This window comes from Sorex araneus, chromosome 6, assembly GCF_027595985.1.
Source record: "Sorex araneus isolate mSorAra2 chromosome 6, mSorAra2.pri, whole genome shotgun sequence".
Lineage (NCBI taxonomy): Eukaryota > Metazoa > Chordata > Mammalia > Eulipotyphla > Soricidae > Sorex > Sorex araneus.
The window spans coordinates 115,586,644-115,607,937 of NC_073307.1; the positions used below are offsets into that span (position 1 = coordinate 115,586,644).

Genomic DNA, 21,294 nt, shown 5'->3' on the forward strand with positions numbered 1-21,294 from the left:
CGAAAGCAGTAACGGGTTCGAGCAAGCCTCGCCTTGGCTGTTTAGGCTCCATCCTCAGTTTACATCTATGAAATAACTAAGAGCAGTGTTCTCCCACTGCCGTGAGAGAGGAGAAGGTGAGCAGAGAGGAGGAGTAAACCGCCCAGCGAGATGCTAGGCACAGAGCAGGTGTGCTGCCAAAGTTCTGGTCTTTCCCTCCTCGGAGCGCCCCGCACCCCATCTCCGCCCTCCCTCACGGGACACGGGGGTGGGTAGGGGGGGGGAGCACTCCGGGTGGGTGGCGGGCCAGAGCCCGGGCCGGGTCACTGTACCCTGTCATTGCCTTCGCCAAGGCCCTGGGAATCCAGCGTTGCAAAATAAACACGACCGAGCCGTTAATCGCCAGCTCGGAAACAAAACAGCGCTGCGCTCGGGGATCTGGGCAAAATCAGCCCTCCCTCCCCCTCCCCCTCGCCGCCGCCCTCCCTTCCGCGCGCGGCTCGGGCTCCGTCAGTTCTGCTCGGCGCAGCGCGGCTCGGCAGCAGCCCGGCAGGCACGCTCTCCGCGTCGTCGGCTTCGCGCTCCGTTAGGGCTCGCTCGCGCGGGGACCCCTTCGGGCAGGAGGCGCGTGGCCAGGGCGGGCGGCGGGCCGCAGCACAAAGTTGGGGAGCCGCGAGCATGGGGCTGCCCCCAGCGCCTCTGAGGTTGGTCCGGGGTCCGGCGCTGCTGGCCCTGGCGTTGCCCCTGGCCGCCGCGCTGGCCTTCTCCGACGAGACCCTGGACAAAGTGGCCAAGTCGGAAGGCTACTGCAGCCGCATCCTGCGCGCCCAGGGCACGCGGCGCGAGGGCTACACCGAGTTCAGCCTTCGTGTGGAGGGCGACCCCGAATTCTACAAACCGGGAACCAGCTACCGCGGTAAGTTAGCCCCGCGCGGCGCGGCGTGGGGCGGGGGGGAGGAGGGGGCGCGGGACCTGGCCCCCCGGGGGCGCCGACCGCGCAGTTGCCGGAGGAGGGCGCACGGTCCCCGGGGCGCACGGTACGGGTGCAGGCAGCTCAGGGCCCCGCTTGTCCCGACTTGCCCCGCGACCCCTTTGGCCGCGAGCTCCGCGCGGATCCCCAGCCAGGCGTCCCGGGCCGTCGCGGCGGCCGCTGCCAGGCAAGGCTGCCAGTCTCTAGGACGCGCGGGTTCCCGGCTCGGGTGCCGCGGAGCAGCGCGTCACCCTGGCTTGACGGCTTCGCTCTCGGCGTGTTCCAGGAGAGCCGGGGAGACCCGCCTTTCTCCCTATCTTCCTCCCGGGTGGTGGTGGTGGTGGGTGTGTGTTTGTAGGGGGAGGCGGGGGGGAGGCGGGAGGGGGCGATCCTGGCTTCCCCAGCCGGGTCCCAGGCGAGACGGTGGCTCGGGTTTCCCGGTTCCCAGCCCTGGAGGGTTGCGGGGGGTCGGTGGGGACCAGCTTCTAGCAAAACCACCTTCGGCGGGTCGTTCACTCCTTCACTCCAGTTTCCCTGGACAGAGGCGTTTACAGGGGACTCGGGGGCTTCGCCCTTTTACCTCGGCACCGGGAGGAGGGGAGGCAGAGCCAGGTGCGCTTCATAAAGGTGTCTGGAAAGAACTCCAAAATATTCTTTACGGGTCCCAGGGAGGAAGAAGACCCCGGATTGCTAGGACTGGATCCCAGATCCAAAGAGCTCAGGGAAGAGAGGTAAGGGGGGTGGGGGGTGCGGTGGGGGAATCCCATCACTACGAAGAGCGAAGCCTGGATGCCCAAGGCCTGCTCCCTGGAGGCCAGAGGACCGTGGCTTCCGCAGCAGCTCCGAGGACGTACGTGGCACCGCCTTCGGCAGCCGCGAGCGGCTTCTGGGGAGCGTAGGAAAGGGGTGTTCACAGAATAGGCAGCGGGAACTGCAGACCCGAAGACCCTGGGCTCCATCTCCATCCCCGCGACTCTCGCTCTGCAGCTAGGTCATCTCCCGCCCAACTCCTGTTTTCTTCCCATGCAGATTCCGAGTTAGTCTCGGGGCAGAGACTGGAGCCTGGCCTCACCTACCGCCTCACAGGAGGCAAGTGAGTAGGGCAGGGCGCGTGTTCCTCCGTTAAGTCAGTTTGGTGCCCAGATGGAAATAGGGAATTAGGGAGCACCTGGTGGGACAAGTGGGACTCAACCTCCAACCTCCCCCCCATCCCCCGCCCCCGGAGGTCCCGGGATGCCCCTGGAGGCGGCAGCGGGAGAACACTTGGAGAAACTTTGGGGCTCTACCCGCGGATGTCCGGGCCGCGCAGGTGATTGGAAGCTGGGATCAGGCTTCTCTGGATGCTTCACGCATTTTCCCGAGCCCGTGTCTCCCCAGATCTGCTCACCTGCAAGCGCCCAGGAGTTGGCCCTTCGCGTTGGGCGCTTGGTCAGGTACTGATCCCCACCCCGACGCTTGGGTTGAAGGGATCTTGCAGATTTAACGCCCAATGTCACTAGGCGGAGAGCGGCCGGTTGGCTCCCCAGACGAAGCGGGTGGGTTGGTGCAAGTAAGGAGGGAACCAAACTGACCCGGGGCCGCAGCGTTTCAGGGAGGGGAGGGCCAACGTGGATGGGAGGGCGCGGATAGGAACCCGACTTGTGCACTGTAATCCTCCCCAGAGGGGCGGCTTGGGCTTCAGGGGAGATAGTTCCAGCTGCAGGAAGGCTCTGGAGTCAGAATGATTTGGCGTTAGTAGCCCTGCCACCTTGTGCAAGTCCTTTGCTTTCTTGGGTCCTGTTGCCCTACCTGGACCCAGGAAAAAGCTGTTTATGGTGGTATGGAGTAATGAGCTGACAAAGAGAATGTAGCTGAGCGCTAGGGCTCTTAGGTGCCGTCCTCTTGTGTTGAATAGGAGACCCTTGCTGATTTGATAAAGAAGAGATGTGTTGGCTGCGATAGGCTTTTGGGGTGTGTGCATGTGTGTAGGAGTTGGGTTTTCTCAGCTCAGTTCCAGTCCTGTGGTTTCTCAGTGAATGGTGGTGATTTGGGTTCTCAGAGATTAATTAAGGGAATGAATGATCGATTTTCCTTAGTAGCAGCCTAAGACTGTTCTTAACTTAAGACTCATGAATAAAACTAGTCTCGGGGCTAGATAAGTGTCCTGTGAGGCTTCCTCTCTTTGGTCTAAGGAGGCTGGGCTAGCATTGTTCTGCATAATTTCTTATGATACTTATGTCATACATAAATTGAATGCATTTTATATTGTATGCTGATTTAGGGCTAACATTTCCTGGTATTTGATTTGTCCCTGGCTTCAAACCCCTCCTAATCCTCAGAATCAGTGGATTGTTTTCTTGACTCAGATCTGTTCCCCAGTATCACATTTCATCCCTGCCACCCCTAAGATTCTGCTCTTAATGCCCCCCACCCCGCCCCCACCCCCACAGGCTTGAGATGTTCTAGCTGGAAGAAAATGGTCGCTATGAAAAGACTATAATGAAACATGGGGCTTCTTCTTCATAGCCAGGATCCAATTGAGATTGCTATTCAGTCTGTTCCAAGTTGTTAGTCCTATTTTGACTTCCTCTTCTCTCCCACCACTTCTCTCCACTCCCCCCCTCCTTACCCCCAGCCTGCTTCTTCTGCAATAATTGTACTTTAGAAAGCCCTGAAAGGCCGGCTCTGTTTCTGACCATGGCCTCCTTTGAAAAGGAGATTACAGTGATTAAAAATAACAAGTGAGGATCCTCAAGGGGCATTCCCTATAGGAGGACAATTTGAAGGAGCAGCCATTCCCAGATCACAATTTCAAGCCAAAGAGAAGAAAATCAGCTGAAATGCTGAAGAATTGATTGAAAATAGAGATTCTTTTGTCTGACCAAAGGTCTGTTTATTAGGAAAATGAAGCCAGTCCTTGGCTAATGAGTACGGCTCTTCCTAGATGCTTTTTCAAGTGAAATTTCAAGGAACTTGGGAGGGGAAAGAATGTCCAGTAGAGATTTCAAAAGCTGGTCCAACTTCAAGCATAATTGGAGGTTTGTGCTACACTGTGAGGTTTGGAGACCTCCTGAGTTGCTGTTTTGCCTTCTTTCTTTATCCCCACTGAGGCGGGAGTTAGGAGTGGGGGTACACCCTGCCAGAGAAGTCCCAGTGTCCCAGCTGGCCTGGTAGAAAGAATACAGGTTTTGCTGTTGGTTTTCACCTTCCTGCCTAGTCCCTTTATGTGCTAGATACCTCAGGCTTGCCATTTCAGCTCTCTGAGCACTCTTTCTCCAATTGTAAAATGGGGGTGCTTGTACCTCTGCTCCAACCCCCAGTGACTACAAGAATCAGAAATAATCCATGTCAAAAAATAAAAATGTGACTGGTCTGAGATATAGTACAGCAGGTAAGACACTTGCCTTACACTTGACAGTCCTGGGTTCTATTCCCAGCATTCGATATGGTTTTCTGAGCACCACCAGGAGTGATTCCTCAGTACAGAGTTATGAATGTAACCCATGAGCATCTCTGAGTGTACCCTCCCCCCAAAAAATTCTAAAACAAAAGAAACTGTGACATAATAGGTTCACACAAGTATGTTTACATTATGTACATATATACACACATATAATGAAATGACTGTATTAAATACCCACATCACTTATTCCTTACTTTAGTGTGGTTTTTTTATTTTTCTTATTTTACAAACAAGACTAAATCTCCAGTGTTTTGGTAACTTGGTCCTGGTTATAAGGCTAATAATCAGTGGAATCCAGAGAATCGGCTCCTAAGTTGGTGCTCTATGCCAATTCTCAGTACTGACTTAATGAAATTTGTTGGAAGTAATATACATTCCCTCAGCTTCTCAACAGTGAGTTTTCATGGAAGCAAAACATTGCCAAATCTAGATAATAAATGATAACTGATAGATCCAGGGAAACAAAACATAAAGTGATAAGCCCTTGCTTACATTTTTTAATAGACACCTGTATACTTCCCAATAAACTAGAGGATTGTGTGTATGTGTGTGTGTGTGTGTGTGTGTGTGTGTGCGCGCACGCACACACGCACGCACGCCTTTGGTGCAGGATCAAACCCAGGACCCTATATATGCAAGAAAAACACTCCGACACTCTGATGCTGAGCTGGATCCCTGAGCCCAGAGCATTAATTTAGAAACATGGAGAACCTTGTCCATCTTAGCCAATTTCTTTAGTTTATGGGAAAACAGAAACAACTTGGATAAGAAAGCAGACACTATTTTGACAGTTGTTTTATTTTTATAGGAATGACCATTCCTATAAAATTATGTTCTAAAATACACATGTAAAATCTGAGTTTAAGCTCAATGAAGTCTTCTAAAATTATTTCTGCCCCCTTCCATGCTTTTTACTGACTTATCACTGCTTTTTAGAATACTAGAATTTCAGAGGTTTAGTTTCACAGGCCTATACGTGCATAATACCACTCTCACCATGAAAAAGACCCATCTAACTCACCCCTCTACCCACCCACTCTTTCCCACTGGCAACCAATGTAGTCTTCACCAAGTCTAGGAGTTAGTTTTGTTTTTTCTTGTCAGCTTATTTGCTCTAGTAGTTTATAGTTATGTGAATAAACCATCTGGTAATTGTCCCTCATGTATTTCACTTAATCACTTCAAGATCCATCTATCCTGGGGCTGGAGAAATAATTTAGAGGCTAAGGTGCTTGCCTTGCTGGTGACTGGCCCCGCGTGGTCCCCTGAGCATGGCAGGGAGTGACCCCAGCACAGAGCTTAAAGTAATTCCCAGGAGCAACCACTGCATGGTATAACCCAAATCCCTGCTCACACCCACAAAAAAATCTACCTATTTTGTCTCCAAAAACTGTGTCCAAAGACACAGTTGGAATCTTTTCAATGGCAGAGAAGTATTTCATTATATGTATATATACATATTTATACATAAATATTCACATTTATATCTTATAAATTAGTATCTTTTGGGTACTAATGTCCTTTGGATAAAAGCCAATAAGTGATATTGCAAGATCTTTGGGAATTTCCATGTATATTTTTGGTATGGGGCTTTGGGGCCATACTTGGTGGTGCTGTAGGCTATTCCTGGTTATGTGCTTTGGGGGTTGTTCTCAGTGATGCTTAGGGGGCCATATGGTGCTGGGGATTAAACCCAGACCTTTTGCATGCAAAGCATGAACTCATTTTATTTTTAAAAGGCATATCCATGCTTTTTAAAGGAGTGTCCATAGAGGTCACACCAATTTATGTTCCTGCCTACAGAGTATGAAGCTCCTATTTTTTCATACCCTCACCAGCACTTATTTTTTCAATAATCTTAAACTATCTCTAGTGTCTTTTAACATTAAATACTACTGATGATGCAAATAATTTGCAAGTTATTTCTACCACCACTCCTTTTTGAAAATATCATTCTTTTGTTCATTTATGTGATTGTCTAAAATTTCTATAACCTAGCTCTGATTGGAGTATGGCAAGGTCTCAAGCTGTTTCATAATGTTCTTGCAAGTACCGTAGGAATGTACAGGGTCAACTCAGATCCACTCATGCTGGAGGCTTATAGGTATTTTGTAACTTAAAAATTTAAACTTTCCCCTCTTTTAATAAGTATTTAGTTAAATAAATAATAACAGTGCAAAGATATTAAATGTTTAGTGGTTGTGAAGATTATTGCTTTGAGCTTTAGAAAATGTAAAGAATCAGAACATGCAGAAAATTTTATTGGCATTTTTCAAGGTTTAAACTTGAATTATATCCTCATACACAGTGAGGTTGATGTCCTATTAAGACTGACTGACTCAAACAGAATAATAGGCTGTAATTGGTGAAATGTTCACAAATAATAACTGATCTATCAGAAGCTTGTCACTATTTTATCCTCTGTTTGTTTATTATACTCAATGATAGATTTCGGTCAATATCAATTTTTTTGTCCATTTTTCATCCACACTCAGTTGTTCTCAAGGGTTGCTCGTGGTTCTGTGCTTAGGGATTACTCCTGGAAAGCCCTAGGGACCATATGGTATGCTGGGGATTAAACCCTGGTCAGCCACCTGCAAGGCAAGCACCCTAACTGTTATAGTATCTCTCCACCCCACCCTCCACCTCTACCCTGTACAATTTTTATGAAGGGGTAAGGAACCTCTGACCATGATGATTAGGCAAAATACAGACTAAATTCATGCTACAAAACCCTTCCTCAATACATGAGAGGGGATGCCCAAGATGGTGGTCAGATTTACTTTATGAGATTGACCAGGAGGCCAGATTCCTTGTCTTACACCTCCACCATTGTCTAACACTTTCAGGTCTTACCAGCCTTGGATGTGAAGTGTGGTTAGTCCAAATTGAGATGTGTTGTCAGTGCAAAATGCACACTGGTTGCTGGATAATTAGTATAAAGACAAATACATGCAATACTTTCTAATGTAAATTACCAGTGGTATAATTACATAGTGAATTGATAAGTATATATTTAGAATATATTGTTACAGTTAATTTTACTAATTTTGTATCTTTCCCAAATGGATACTTTTTGAAAATAAAATGAATTCCACCTGGCTCAAGCTTGTTTCTATTGAATAGCACTGTTCTAGGATTTCCTCTTTGACCAGTTTCCAACCAACACATCCCAACTCTTGTCAGCAGGCACTGGGGAAAAGAAGTGAAGGGCTGATGGCTCTCTATAAGTGATGGGACCCAGAAATTGCACTAAGCATTCCTAAACACATTTCATGGGTAAGAATTTAGTCACATGCCACTCCTGGCTGCAAGGGAACTTATAAAATACAATATCTAGCTAGTTATGTCCAACTAAAACTTGAGGGAGTGATTAATTTTTCATAATAATTGTGGAAAAAGATATGAGGGGATAAGTAATTCTCTTTGTCTCACATTTTAATTCATAGTCATGTAAAAACACAGTAATTCAGGTTGTCTCACTTTGTGACAGGTTACCTAAGAGGGTCTTCTCAATAGCATATGGACTTGACATTCCTGTTAAATGAGCAAGTTAGAGGAATGACTGTGTGTGTGTGTGTGTGTGTTAATGTCTCACTGAGAAGAATAAATGGGGTTATGACAGAGTAGCCTAATCTATCTCACTCTTTCTATAATGGAGGGAGTTGCAAGGAAAGAAAGAAGTGAACCAAGAAAAGGATGAAGCTGGAAAATGAGGGAGGAAAGAAGAGGGAATGAAAAGAGATGAAAAGGAGGGTTAGGATAGGGGAAGTGAAAAGAAAAGAAAAACTCACTGAGGTCACATTCAAAATGAAAATGAAAAACATAATTGAGTGAACTGTGGCTCCATGCTACCAGAACGTTAGATTCAGGAAGCATTTGGGAAAGCAAAAATTACATAACTCAAAATTATTCTTTGCAAATCCATTATGATTGATCATGAAATAGAATCTAGATGCTATATTCAATCTAGCCTTGTTTATATACCCAGTGACAGGGGCATAGAAACTAAGCGATATTTCTGTGGCCTGAACTGAGCATGAGGCCACGGAAGCACTGTGGGTTTCTTTGTCCTTATATACAAACTTGACAAGTAGGAAATGCTCAGTGTATAGTGAGGTGAGTCTCTCCTCTCATGCTCACTAAATAAAGCTCTTACATGCATTGAGTTAAATGAGTTGATCCAAATTATCTACAATATTCTTCTCTCTGTGTGTTTTATCTGACAGAATGAAGTGGTTACATCCTCTCCCAGAACTCCCATACTTTTAGGGAACTCACTGGCTCACATAAAAGCATTCTGTGTGGTTTGCAGCTCTTGATGGCATGGTATTTTCCATTTTTGTAGACTGACTTCACAGGCCTAGAGCTGAGACTAAGATGGGATAGGCAAGAGACTAGTAACACCACCAGAAGTCTTTGTGAGCACCCCATAGACATGGCATCTGCCTTTTGTAGGACATTGAAAACTGCCATAGAAAGGTCAGGGGAGCTTAAGCTGGAGTCTGCTTGTATCTCCTGATTTGTGTGAGACCCTGGAGGAGTTCATGGGAAAGGACTCTAGCCCTTCCTGAGTGTTGAAAGCAGGTGAAGGGATATACATGATAACCTTTCAGCATCTGTATTGCATACCATAATGCCTAAAATTAGATCCAGAAAGAGGGAGAGAGGAGAGAGAGAGAGAGAGAGAGAGAGAGAGAGAGAGAGAGAGAGGGAGAGAGGGAGAGAGGGAGAGAGGGAGAGAGGGAGAGAGGGAGAGAGGAGAGGTGCCTGACATAAGACAAGTGGGGTGGGAGGTGGCATGAAGGAATGGGAGGGAAACTGGGGACATTGGTGCTGGGAAATTACGCTGTTCCAATGTGTTGGAACATTGTATGACTGAAAGGCAATCATGAATAGCTTTGTAATGCTCTATATCACAGTGATTCAATAAGAAAAATTTAAAAAAAAGAAATAAAAGAGAGCTCTAGCCCTGTGCAGTTGTGTTATAGATACTTCCAAATCTGTCTCATGGGCTGCAAGAGAGAGGGAAGGGAAGGCAGAGCTCCAGGCACACACTACCCTGACCGGGAAGATGAATGCAGGGAGATGGCAGATTCCGAATCGGGCCACACAGACTGAATGGTGATTCGAGGTGCTTCTGGGAGCTTTTCAGATGCTCCCTTTTCTTCCCCCTTCCTCCTTCCTCCTCTTTGCCTCTTCCTGGCTCTTCTTTTCCCAGCAGTATCTCTGTCCTTTCAATGTTCCCAATAGCCAAAGCTATTTTTGCTTCAGGACCTTGGTATACAATCTTCTCCAGTTCTCAAAAGCTCCTTGTAAGATCTTTATATGGCTCACCTCTTGTCTTTCAAATTGCAGCTTAGTTATTATCTCTAGAAAGAGACCTCCCCAGACAAAAGTTTACATTTCTTTACTTTCACTTGATATTATCCACTTCATGGCCTTTAGCTATCTCTGAAATAATCTTCCTTATCATATGCCTCTTCCAACCCTAATACAAGCTCTATGAGAATGGCCTCCTGTCTTTCTTATTTGTTGTTTTATCTACAGCACCTAGAACTGAGGTTGGCTATAACAGACATCAAACCATCATTTTCTGGGGGATAAATATGTATTATTTAAATCTCAAGGACCTGGGGTCAGATATTCCTGAAATAAAGTTGGATTAAAAAAAAAAAGAGGAGGGGGAGAGCGTTGCTCTCTCTGGGAGATAGACTTGAGTCCAAAGGTGACAGATGGTCAACATCTCCTGGTGAGAGTAGAGAAAGGATGCCCAGTATTCCTGGGCATTGACTGGAGGTTGAGAGCAGATTAATGGCTGGGTTCAGGGTGAAGACTGTTGGACAGAAAAGCTGACCAGTCTTGTATGGAGGAGGTGCATGATGGTTCGGAGGAGTAGCAGACTGACGCAGGCCAAAGAGCAAAGGGAAGAGGCTTCCTTCCAGCTCCAAACATTGATTCTTATTGTAAGGAGAAGTAGGGCAGAGGGTATTATTGATCCATCAAACCAGACACCAATTATTAAAGTGAATTTCTCTGGAATGAGCCCTTTGTGGAGACATTGTGTGTTTTTCACAATCACTTGGAGAGTTAACAAAGGAAATAAAAAAGTATTTGGGTCCCACCCTGTACAAGGGCTGAATTCCAAAGAACCTATATTCTTCCCTTCATTCTTTCTTTCTCTTAAAAAAATACACCTCAGACCTTTCTCTAACACTAGACACAATAGTCATATCAAAATGGGTTAAAGGAGCAGGAGCAATAGCACAGTGAATAGAGCATTTGTCTTGCATGCGGCCAACCCGAGTCAATTACCAACATCCTATATGGTCCCCTGAGCACTGCCAGGAGTAATTCCTGAGTGCAGAACCAGGAGTAACCTCTGTGCATCTCCAGGTATGAACCCAAAAGCAAAACAAACAAACAAACAAAAATAAAACAAAAGAACAAAATGGGTTAAAGACCTCAATATCAGACCTGAATCCATAAGGTACATGGAGGAAAATGTAGGCAGAACCCTTCATGACATTGAAGCTAAAGGCATCTTAAAAGAGGAAACACCACTGACCAGGCAAGTGGAAGCAAACATAAACAAATGGTACTACATTAAACTAAGAGACTTCTGCACCTCAAAAGAAATGGTGACCAAGATACAAAGACAGCTTATGGAATGGGAAAATATTTACCCAATACCCATCTGATAAAAGATTAATATCCATTATATGTGTGTGTATATATATACACATATATGGCATTGGTAGAACTTTACAAGAAAAAACATCCAGCCCCATCAGAATATAAGGAAAAGAAATAAATAGAAACTTCCTCAAAGAAGAAATACAAATGGCCAAAAGGCACATGAAAAAATGCTCTACATCACTAATTACTGGGGAGATGCAAAGCAAAACAACACTGAGATATCATGTCACACCACAGAGACTGCACACATCAAAAAGAACAAGAACAACTAGTACTGGCTTGGATTCAGAGAGAAAGGGATTCTCATTCATTGTTAGTTGGAATGCTTACTGGTTCAGCCTTTTTTGAAAACAATATGGGCATTCTACAAAAAACTAGAAATTGAACTTCCATATATCCGAGCAATACTACTTCTGGGAAAATACTCTGGAGTCTCAAAAATGCATAGCAGAAATGTCATCTGCACTTCTTGTTCCTTGCAGCATTATTCACAATAGCCAGAATCTGGAAACAACCTGAGTGCCCTAGAATAGAAGACTGGATGAAGAAACTGTGGTGCATCTATATAATGGAATGCTATGCAGCTGTCAGGAAAATAATGAAGTTATGAAATTTACTTATAAATGGATGGATGTGAAAGTATCATACTGAGCGAAATTAGTCAGAGAGAGAGGGACAGACAGAATGAAATCACTCATTTGTGGGACATGAAAAAAAGCACAACATGAGACTAATACCCTAGAATAGGGATCACTACGATAATGATCGTTGGAAATGATCACTCTGGACAAGAACTGAGTGTTGAAAGTAGATAAAGGAACAAACATGATAATCTTTCAGCACCTGTAGTACAAACCATAATGCCAAAATGAAAAAAGGAGGTATATATATACATATGCATATATATTTATATATACACACATACATATATATATATAGAGAGAGAGAGGAGGGGGGCAGACTGGGGTGGTGAGGGCATGAGGAAAACTGAAGACATTGGTGGTGGGAAATGTACACTGGTTAAAGGACTGGTATAGGAACGTTGCATGACTGAAACCTAATCATGAACAACTTAGTAACTGTATCTCAGGGTGATTCAACAAAAATTTAAAAAATAAAATAAAATAAATGATGTGACAAAGAGGAGGTGACTGAGACGCAATCCATTTCCAGTGGATATGCTTCCCCATTACCAGTCTCCCAGCCCCTCATGTCCACATGCTTTATTGAGGATATGGTCACATCACTGTCTTCTAGGGGACATCAGCATAAAGGCAGTGAGATGTCCTGGAAGCTTGCATGCTAACATTACCCCTCTGGAGAATTGAGGAGAGAATCATGAGTGTCCTCTGAGTGACAGTCCTCACAGCAGGGGATACCTAAGCTGTGCTGACCTAGCTGTACTTCTCTGCTTCCAGAGTCAGCCTCCGATGTAGCCTCCACTCATCACTTTCATGTTCTGGTCTTTGGAGTCAAGCAAGTAAGTCTTCCCTTGGCCACATGCCAGCCCTTAAGGTGGTTGTAGATAAATAACTCCTATGGTCTCCTGATCAAAATGTCCCCTTTCTCCAAGGATTCTTTTCCGGACTGTTTCTTGTTCCATCACACTTTGTACTCCAGATGTGCTCAGCTTGGAATAGAACATGTGGAGCAATGGTCTCCCTTGTCCTGGACACTGTGTTTTTATTAAGCTTGCCAGGTCTTGTGTTTGCTCTGTTGGCAGCTGGGTCATACTCTGGGATCACACTGAACTTGTAGTCAGCAAACATTCCTGAGATTTTTCTGGGAAGGCCTGCTGCCTTCCTCAACCGGTACTGATGTAACTGGTCTTTGAACATAAAATTTGACATGATTCCCCATTAGATGTAATCCAGTATGAGTGGGCCAATCCCTGTAGTTAAGAACCATTAACGAATCTGGATTCTGTCACTGAATTGCTTATCCACATAATCTACTTTGGAATGATCCATATTTTGATAAGCAGGCCTGATAAGTCTTTATCAGAGAAGCTGATTAGAATGTTGAGCACGCCAGGGCTCCAAACAGAGCCTTCTGATAATATCCCTTAAAATATTCCCCTAAATATGAGATCTAGTCAAATAGTTTTTGAAGTCAACCAATAAGCTATCAGTTCAATGAAATAAATACTAGTGGCCACCCTGCTTGTCAGCTACCTCAGGTTAGTCATGAACACTATTTCTTTAACCTCTGATGACTTATGGTCTAGATAGAATATTTTCTGCCTTTGCTTAAAAATAAGATGGAACTCTTTCCACTGCAAAAAAAGTGGTAACAAATTCAAAGCAATTAAAGTATAAAATAATTATTGAGTACTATATGTGGAAAATCCAGGAGTAGATCTGCCTCTAGGTATAAGTGGATTTAGGGACTGAAATGAAGTCTCTCCTCTCCCTCCCTTTCTGTTCCCTCCATCCCTCAATTTTACTATCTTTGTCCCATTCCTTTCATTCTTTATCTATCTTTTGGTTGTTCCTGTCAGTGCTCAGGGGCTTCTCCCAGGTTGGTGCTCAGAGGACTGTGCAATGCAAAGGATCTAATATGGGCCTTCTGCGTGCAAAACAAGTAATTCAGCTCATTGAGATATCTTCTTGGCACCATGTTCCTATTTTTTATTACTGTAAGTAACTTTTCCCAAATGACTGGGAAATAGCTCCCAAACAACATTTGATGAAAAGCTTTTTGGGTAATTCTGTAATTAGAAAAAAAAGCAATCTTTTGAAAAATCTCAGAGTAGCATTGTGATTGGTCCAACTTGGGTCACTTATTGATGGGCATGGGTATAGAGATAAAATGGATTTGGATCATTATCACTTTTGCTATATTTCGTCTGAGGAGTGGTTGTCAGCCCTAAAGACTGTGTGATCAGAGCAGAGGAAGAAGAGGAGGTCCTACACAATGTATGTCCCTTAAACCTTCCTGCCATATTACTGACTACATTCTCTTAGCTGACAGCATTTCCATTTATCAGGATCATCCTTGACATTCATATGTCTTACTACCTACAGATTGTTCAGTTAAACCAACAGGTAGTAAGTCTGTTACTGCTTGTTTGACTTCCAGCTACCCTGTGATGAGTTAGTATATGGGGGAAAGCATCAAATTCCTTGAGTTGCATTGTGCTTCATGTGTGTTTTAAAAAATGCTTATGGAAAACCTATGAGATAATAATGACATGTTTTATGGACACTTATTTACTTTTAATATGATTTAGCAAATATAAACATACTATTAAAATATTAATTTATTGGTGTCAAAGAACAACTTGTAGTAAATCTATTACTATAATTTTATAGGTGATTAGGATCTAAGACAATGAGAAGGTAAGCAACTTGCCCAAGGTTACACATAATAAACATGGGAATTTGAGCACAACTTTAAGTGTGCATGATCTTTAATGTGTTAGGGAAACTCTTTTACCTTTGGGAATACTGAAACAGTGACTGAAGAAGATCATCAAGGGAAAAACAACAGCCCCACCTGACACATTTTCATCCTTAGACTTTTGCCCCGCCTTCCTATCGGTTAACCCATATCTGTCATTTTCTTTCTTATATTGGCAGCTATAACAATATCTTTCCTTTCATTTATTTTTTAAAATAAGCGTACCACATCTTACTTAAAAAATATTCCATTCTCGTTGTGTTGCAATGATAGGATGATGGTGGGAGAGGGATGACAGGAACAAACATAGCAGAGAAATTGGGTAACAGTTCATCAGAATTTTTGCCAGATGGTTGACACACCAACATTTAAAGGACTCAGAAAGTTATTGGGGAATTAGGTGGCACTGGAGTTTCCGTAAACAGAGAATTCCACCTTGGATGAGGATTAGAGCTAGGCTTCAGTGTGAAACACCAGTCCTCATACCAACAAGGCAGGCCTTGGCACTGATTTGGGTTTTAGGGAGGAGTAGTAATTTGATAAAGTCCTAAAAAATAAATATAAATATGACATCCCTCACTCAACTCCTTCAGTGCCTGCTCATTCTCTTCAGGCTGGGAACAGCATTTCTTAGCAAGGGTTTGAAGACTTTTGTCCTCCTCTCCAAACTTCTCATCACATATTTCCTTGCAATTTATAAAATATAAAATTATTTCTGGTTTTCATGCCAAAGATGGCCCCCAAACCTTTCTCTCTACCTGGAAAGCTCTGTTGTACTCTTGTCCAGAAACTTCTCCTCATTTAACTTGCAGTTCAAATGCCACTTCTTCTTTAAAGACTCCATCCACTGCACCCAAATGTTCTCTCCACTGGGGTCACTTTATTCATGCCTCCATAATATCCAGAAGATGGTATTAAAATATCTACTAATATATCTTTTGCCTCCTAAATTGGATTTTGTGCACCTAGAGGGCAGAGGCTATCTCTCCTCTCTGTGTATGGGGTCACAAGGCTGGGTTGCTATAGACAAAGACAAGGAAGAGGGAGGTTGACTTACTGTGCATAGCAACCCATGGGGACTTTTGAGGAGGGACTGCAGCTGGAATGAATAGACTATGCATTGGCAAATGAACCCACTGTAATTCATCCACAAGGACTTATTGAGCATTTACTATTCGTTAAGAGATACAGTAGATTAGTGTTTCCAAAAGTGGGCAAAATTGTACCCCTTGGAGCCCTGGAAAGATCCATGGTAGGGTGTATGTGTGAGCAGAAGGGCCATAGTAGACTTGTGTGCAATATGCAGGCACTTTCTGTTTGTTTGCTTAAAGAAGGTAGATTTCCAGGGGTAGAGAGGACTGAATAATTTTATTCCTATAAAGGGGGCAGGAGGGCCAGAGCGATAGTACAGCGGGTAGGGCATTTGCCTTGCATGTGGCCGACCCAGATTCAATTCCCGGCATCCCATATGGTCCCCCAAGCACTGCCAGTAGTAATTCCTGAGCGCAGAGCCAGAAGTAACCCCTGAGCATCATTGGGTGTGACCCAAAAAGCAAAAAAAAAGGGGTGGCAGGGTAGGCCAATTAGTTTGGGAGCCTCTATGTTAGGTGCTAAACTTACAATGTAGTTCAAGGCAGATTTGATCTCTTCTCTAAGGGAGCTCATGGGTTATTAGGAGTGAATGGTAACAAATAATTTAAGTATAAATAACTGAAGTGGCTGAGAGTTCAAGAAAAGAAATGTGATATTGAAAGGTTATAGAGTGTGTGGGTAGGGCTGGTCTGAGGAGACTTCAGCTCTTCTCAATCTTATGGGATACACTGGGAGAAGAGTAGGTTCATTATAATTAAACTTAAATTTACCCAAGTCTCTTTGTAATGTGGCCCTGTGAGGATCACCCCAAAGACAGTGATCTGCATTGCAATCTTCTCAGTGATCCTTTACTCTGACCTACTTAAATTTGGGGGGGGGTTGTTGTTTGGGTTTTTTTTTTTCTTGTTTGTTTGGTTGGCCACATGCAAATCAAGCACCTTACCTGCAGTACTATTGTGCTTGGCTCTTGTTTGTTTTTTGAGATCCAATCGTGCATTGTGTCTGAGGACTTTTTTTTTTTTGTCTGTATTTTTCCTTTTTTTAAATGGAATCACTGTGAGATATAGTTAGAAAACTTTCATGTTTGAGTTTTGGTCATATAATGATCAAACACCCATCCCTTCACCAATGCACATTTTCTGCCACTGAAGTTCCTAGTATGCCCCATTTCCATCCCAACCCTTCCCCTGCCTGTGTGGTAAACAATTTCCACAATACTCTCTGATTATATTCAACATTTTGACACCAGCCCCACCTTGATTATTTGGAATTTCCCCACCACCACTCGAACCTGCCAAAAAGGCAACACTAGACAATTTATTTTGTATTACTTGTTGTGAATATAATATGATGTTACGTGGTTACAAGAGTGGTCATGTGATCCTGAAATTCTAAAAATTTAATAATTGGGGTCTGGAGAGATCTCTGCAGTGAGCTGCTCAGTTTTGAGATTCTTTTTTGAGTCTCTGGATCAAGGCCTTAAGAGGCTAAAGTAGTAGCCAGAAGCAGTTGGTGGGCATCATCTCAGAGTCACCTCAGAGTCCCATCGAGGTGGGGGGTGAGAGGTATCCTCTCCTCCACCATCTCGTCAGGCCTGCTGTTTGCCATTACTGCACCTGCGTACCTGGGCTTTTCACTGGATTCTGGAAGATGGCAGGGCCAGTACTTTGAAACTCATTGTTGGCTGTGTTTATGACCTTTAATTATGAGTATTAATACTCATAGTTCTGAGTATTATGACCTTTATTGTCCTGATCAGAATTTTTATGGCACCTTCTTCAAATATTACCAACTGGTGATCACAGCACCATCATCCTTTAAGCTTTCAAATCCTTTGTATGTGTCAGGCTCTATGATATATGTTTATTTAACTCACTCTATGATCTTACGAGAAAGGTGAAATTACTCATCTCTCTCTCTCTCTCTCCCTATCTATCTATCTTAATAAATGAGGGAACAGAGAGGTTAAGTAACTTGCCAAAGGTCACATAATTAATAGATGGTAGTTCTGGGATTCAAATCCAAAGTCTGCACTTTATCAGTTCCTTATATGTGCTCACAGGATAGATTTGAATGGAATTTTTAAAATATCCCTTAATAAGCAACTTTCTTGATTTTCTTGGGTTTCTTAATGATATCCCTTGGGAGGCACTTGAGAGGAGTCATTAGAGAAAAGATTCTATTATTTATTGCCAAGCACTCATATTTTGTCATTACTGTGACTCAGAATATGCTTCACATTTGTTCCTTTCAGCAGAATCATATAATGGGGTTCTCTGGAGGCATAAGGTCATCTCTCTTACTTCAAATTATACCATGTAATACCATCAGCACCAGTGATAATTACAGATGGAAATGGCATACTACTAAGTTCAGCCTCCAAACTCTCTAAGTTTTATATTGAGGAAGTTATTTTAAAACCTTAGTTTTCTGTATAGTTGTACAAAAAGATGAAAATCATTCAGAAATATTATTTAACACTTTCTATCAAATATCACCTCTAAAAAGAAAGTTTATAAATCATCATCTATCTCCTGTTGAATATACTCAAATAACCAGTACCCAGCCAGATCAAGAAATCATACAGAACCAGCACTGCAGAATCATTCTTTGTTCCCCTTAAGTCACCACTCTTTCCCTTTCCCTCACTTGTAACATCTGACTTGACTTCTGACACCAGGGTTAACTTGGTCTGTCTTTGAGCTTTATGTAAATATGTTGAATTTAGTCATATCCCTTTGTTTTGTGTCCTTTTTCTTTTACTCTAGGTTACATTCCTGGGATTTATTCATGACATTGTATATAGTAGTAATTTGTTCATTACATAAAGCATTCAATTACATGAGTATGCTGCAATTTATAGATCCATTCTTCTTCTGGTGAACATCTGAGTGCTCCCAGTTGGGTGTTAATTATAAACAACTCTACTATGAACATTGTTAGAGATGTTAATAGGTGTTTGTATATATTCATTTATATTTTAGGATGTCTGGGTCATAGAGCATGTGAATACTGCTCTTTTAGTAATTACTACCAGAGGGTTGTCCATGGAAAACTGATCATTTCACTTCATCAACAGTGTGTTAAACTCTCAGTAAGTAACAGTGATAGTGTTAATCCTCTTACATTTAGTCAATCAGGCTGAAATGCAATAGTAGTTTACAGAAACTTTCATTTTTATTTCCTTGTTGACTAATGAAGATGAATGTCTTTTTGAATATTTTTTGATGTTTAGTCACATTTTTGGGAAAATACTATTTTAGGCAATTTGCCTATTTTGGTCATATTGTCTCTTTCTTATTGATCTGAAGATTTCTTTACATATTTTGGATAAAAGTAAATTCCTGGTTATATGGATGCTATATAACTTCTTCCACAGTGTGGTTGACTTTCTTTTACAAGTATGTGTTGGTGAGTAAAATTTTGGCACCATCCCACTTATGTGTCTTCTCCTTTATTGTTTAATTTTTTTCCTGTTTAAAAGTTATCTCTTGCTTCAAGTTTATTCATTTTTTATCTTATGCTGCCTTCTAAAAATTTTGCTTTACTTTTTATTTTCAGCTCTGCAATCTGTGAAATTTATGTTGTGTACGATGTAAGATAAAGGCCCATAGTCACCTGCTTAAAAATATATGACTACCTCGTTGTTTTAGCACTACTTATTGAAAATACCTTTCCTCCAATTTTTTGTAGTACATCCTTTATTATAGGTCAAGTTTTCATATGTTTGTAAATCTTTTTCTGTACCCCAACCTCCTTCAATTGCCCATTTTTTCCCCCTTGCACTGGCTTAATTCCTATAGTTGCATAAATCTTAATAGCTGGTAGTAAAAAGCCTGCAACTCTGCATTTCTTTCTAAGATTGCCTTGTATATTTCTGGCCCATTGTATTTTCATATAAATTTTAGAACCAACTCATCAATATCACAAAAATTATGTTGGGATTTAAATCTATATCACACTCAGTCTTCAAATCAATTTTAGAAGAAATTTGATCTTTATAAATCCAGAGTCAACCCGACCATGAACAGGATTAGTAGATATAATTGCATATCAACTCTGTGCTCATCACTGAGCTGAGCTCAGATGTGAGTAATCCCTTCGAAAGGCTTACAAATGGGCAAATGCCACCGCACACAATAGAATGTTAGGTGGTCATCTCTCACTATTGATAAGAAGAGTTAGTATTTATTGAATGAATGTCTATCATGTAACAAGCTTTGTTGTTTTGTTTTTTGGATTTTTGGTTTTGTTTTTTTTTTTTTTGCTTTTTTGGGTCACACCTGGCGATGCACAGGGGTTACTCCTGGCTCTGCACTCAAGAATTACTCCTGACGGTGCTCAGGGGACCATATGGGATGCTGGGAATCGAACCCAGGTCGGCCGCATGCAAGGCAAATGCCCTACCCACTGTGCTATCATTCCAGTCCAACAAGTTTTGTTTTAAAGGACTTTACAGCTATTCATAATTTGTGCTCCATACTGAGGTTAGTGCTGTTATTAAGTCCATGTCTCCCTCAGAGTGCTCAGAGAGCCCAGGGGCTATTCCCAGTCAACCCAGCAGAGTGAACAGTTCAATGCTAGGCTCAGTGATACGTGCTGCTCTGGTCCAGCAATGCTGGAGGCCACCAGGGACACCCCAGCTCTGTGGTGGCCTCCAGGGCAATACCTGGTATTGCTTAGAGGCTCTCACTCCGTTAGGAATATTGAACTGAGGGCCTTGTGCATGCAAGGCCTGCACTCCTGACGCCTGAGCTTCATCTCCTCAGCTCTTTGCAGGCATTTCTAGTCTTAACAGAATCCAAAAAAAAAAAACAACAAGATCCAAGACTTGATGGAAAAGTCAGAAGAAACATTGCACAAAATGTGAAAATTTAACCCATCTCCGAAGTAGCGTGCCAGAAAAAAAAGCAAGTGGAACATTCAGGCATCCGAGTAGCATACAAACACAAACACAAAAACAACGGTAATAAAGTGATGTGGCTCTTCAGGAAACTGTCAATCAGGGAGCTCCCGATGGCAATGTCCTGTGGCAAGAAGTGGGAATGGGGTTGGTGAATGCGGCCTTTCAGCTCGCAGAGTCTGAGCTGCAGCCTGAAGGCAGTGTCTGTGCAGTCGGGATCAAGCCTTGGTTTGGTTCCCCAGAAGCAGCCTGTATTTGTTTCCTAGGGTTGCCAGACATAATACCATAGACCAGAGGAACAAAGCAACAGAAATGTATTTCTCTTTCTGTTCTGGAGACTGAAAAGCTGAAAGACTGAAATCTGTAGCAGCAGGGTGGGTTCCTGCTGGCAGCCGTTGCCCTCTCCCCCCTCCCCCTGCTTTTGGGAACTGTCTCTGCCATTTGGAGTTTCTAGACACGTCACTCTCCTCTCCATCTCTGTCACTACTTGGAATTCTTCATATGGTATCCCCATACTCCTTCTCCTAAGCATACCAGACTATTGGAGTTAGGACTAACTCAGTATAATCTCAATCTCTTCTTAATGCCTGCGAAAACCTAATTCCAAATAAAGTTGCATTCCTGGTGGCCAGGGCAGGGTTAGAACTGCAACATATATTGCTGGAGGACACAATTTAACCAGTGACACAAACCTTTAGGCTGTGAGTGCAAGTGACTTATTAAGAAAATGCTCCCAGGAGAAACCAGTTAGGTAAAGTGGGCAGAAAGACCTGCTAGGCTGTCACCCCGGTGAGGCCTCTTGGGACA

At 43.2% G+C, this 21,294-nt stretch overlaps 1 protein-coding gene and 1 non-coding gene across 2 annotated transcripts in view; one reads left to right on the top strand and one right to left on the bottom strand.

The window, feature by feature from the left end:
- The first annotated feature begins 473 nt into the window (after positions 1-473).
- SPON1 (spondin 1) overlaps positions 474-21,294 on the top strand; it is a 321,507-nt gene continuing 300,686 nt past the window's right edge. Inside the window, exon 1 of the mRNA XM_004613582.2 lies at positions 474-895. Within this exon, the coding sequence (XP_004613639.1) occupies positions 658-895 (238 nt within the window). The 5' untranslated portion in view covers positions 474-657. The remainder of the gene's footprint in view (positions 896-21,294) is intronic.
- Positions 6,364-6,495, bottom strand: LOC129406341 (small nucleolar RNA SNORA9). Its single transcript, XR_008630947.1, has one exon. It is a non-coding gene; the product is annotated as a small nucleolar RNA SNORA9 (small nucleolar RNA).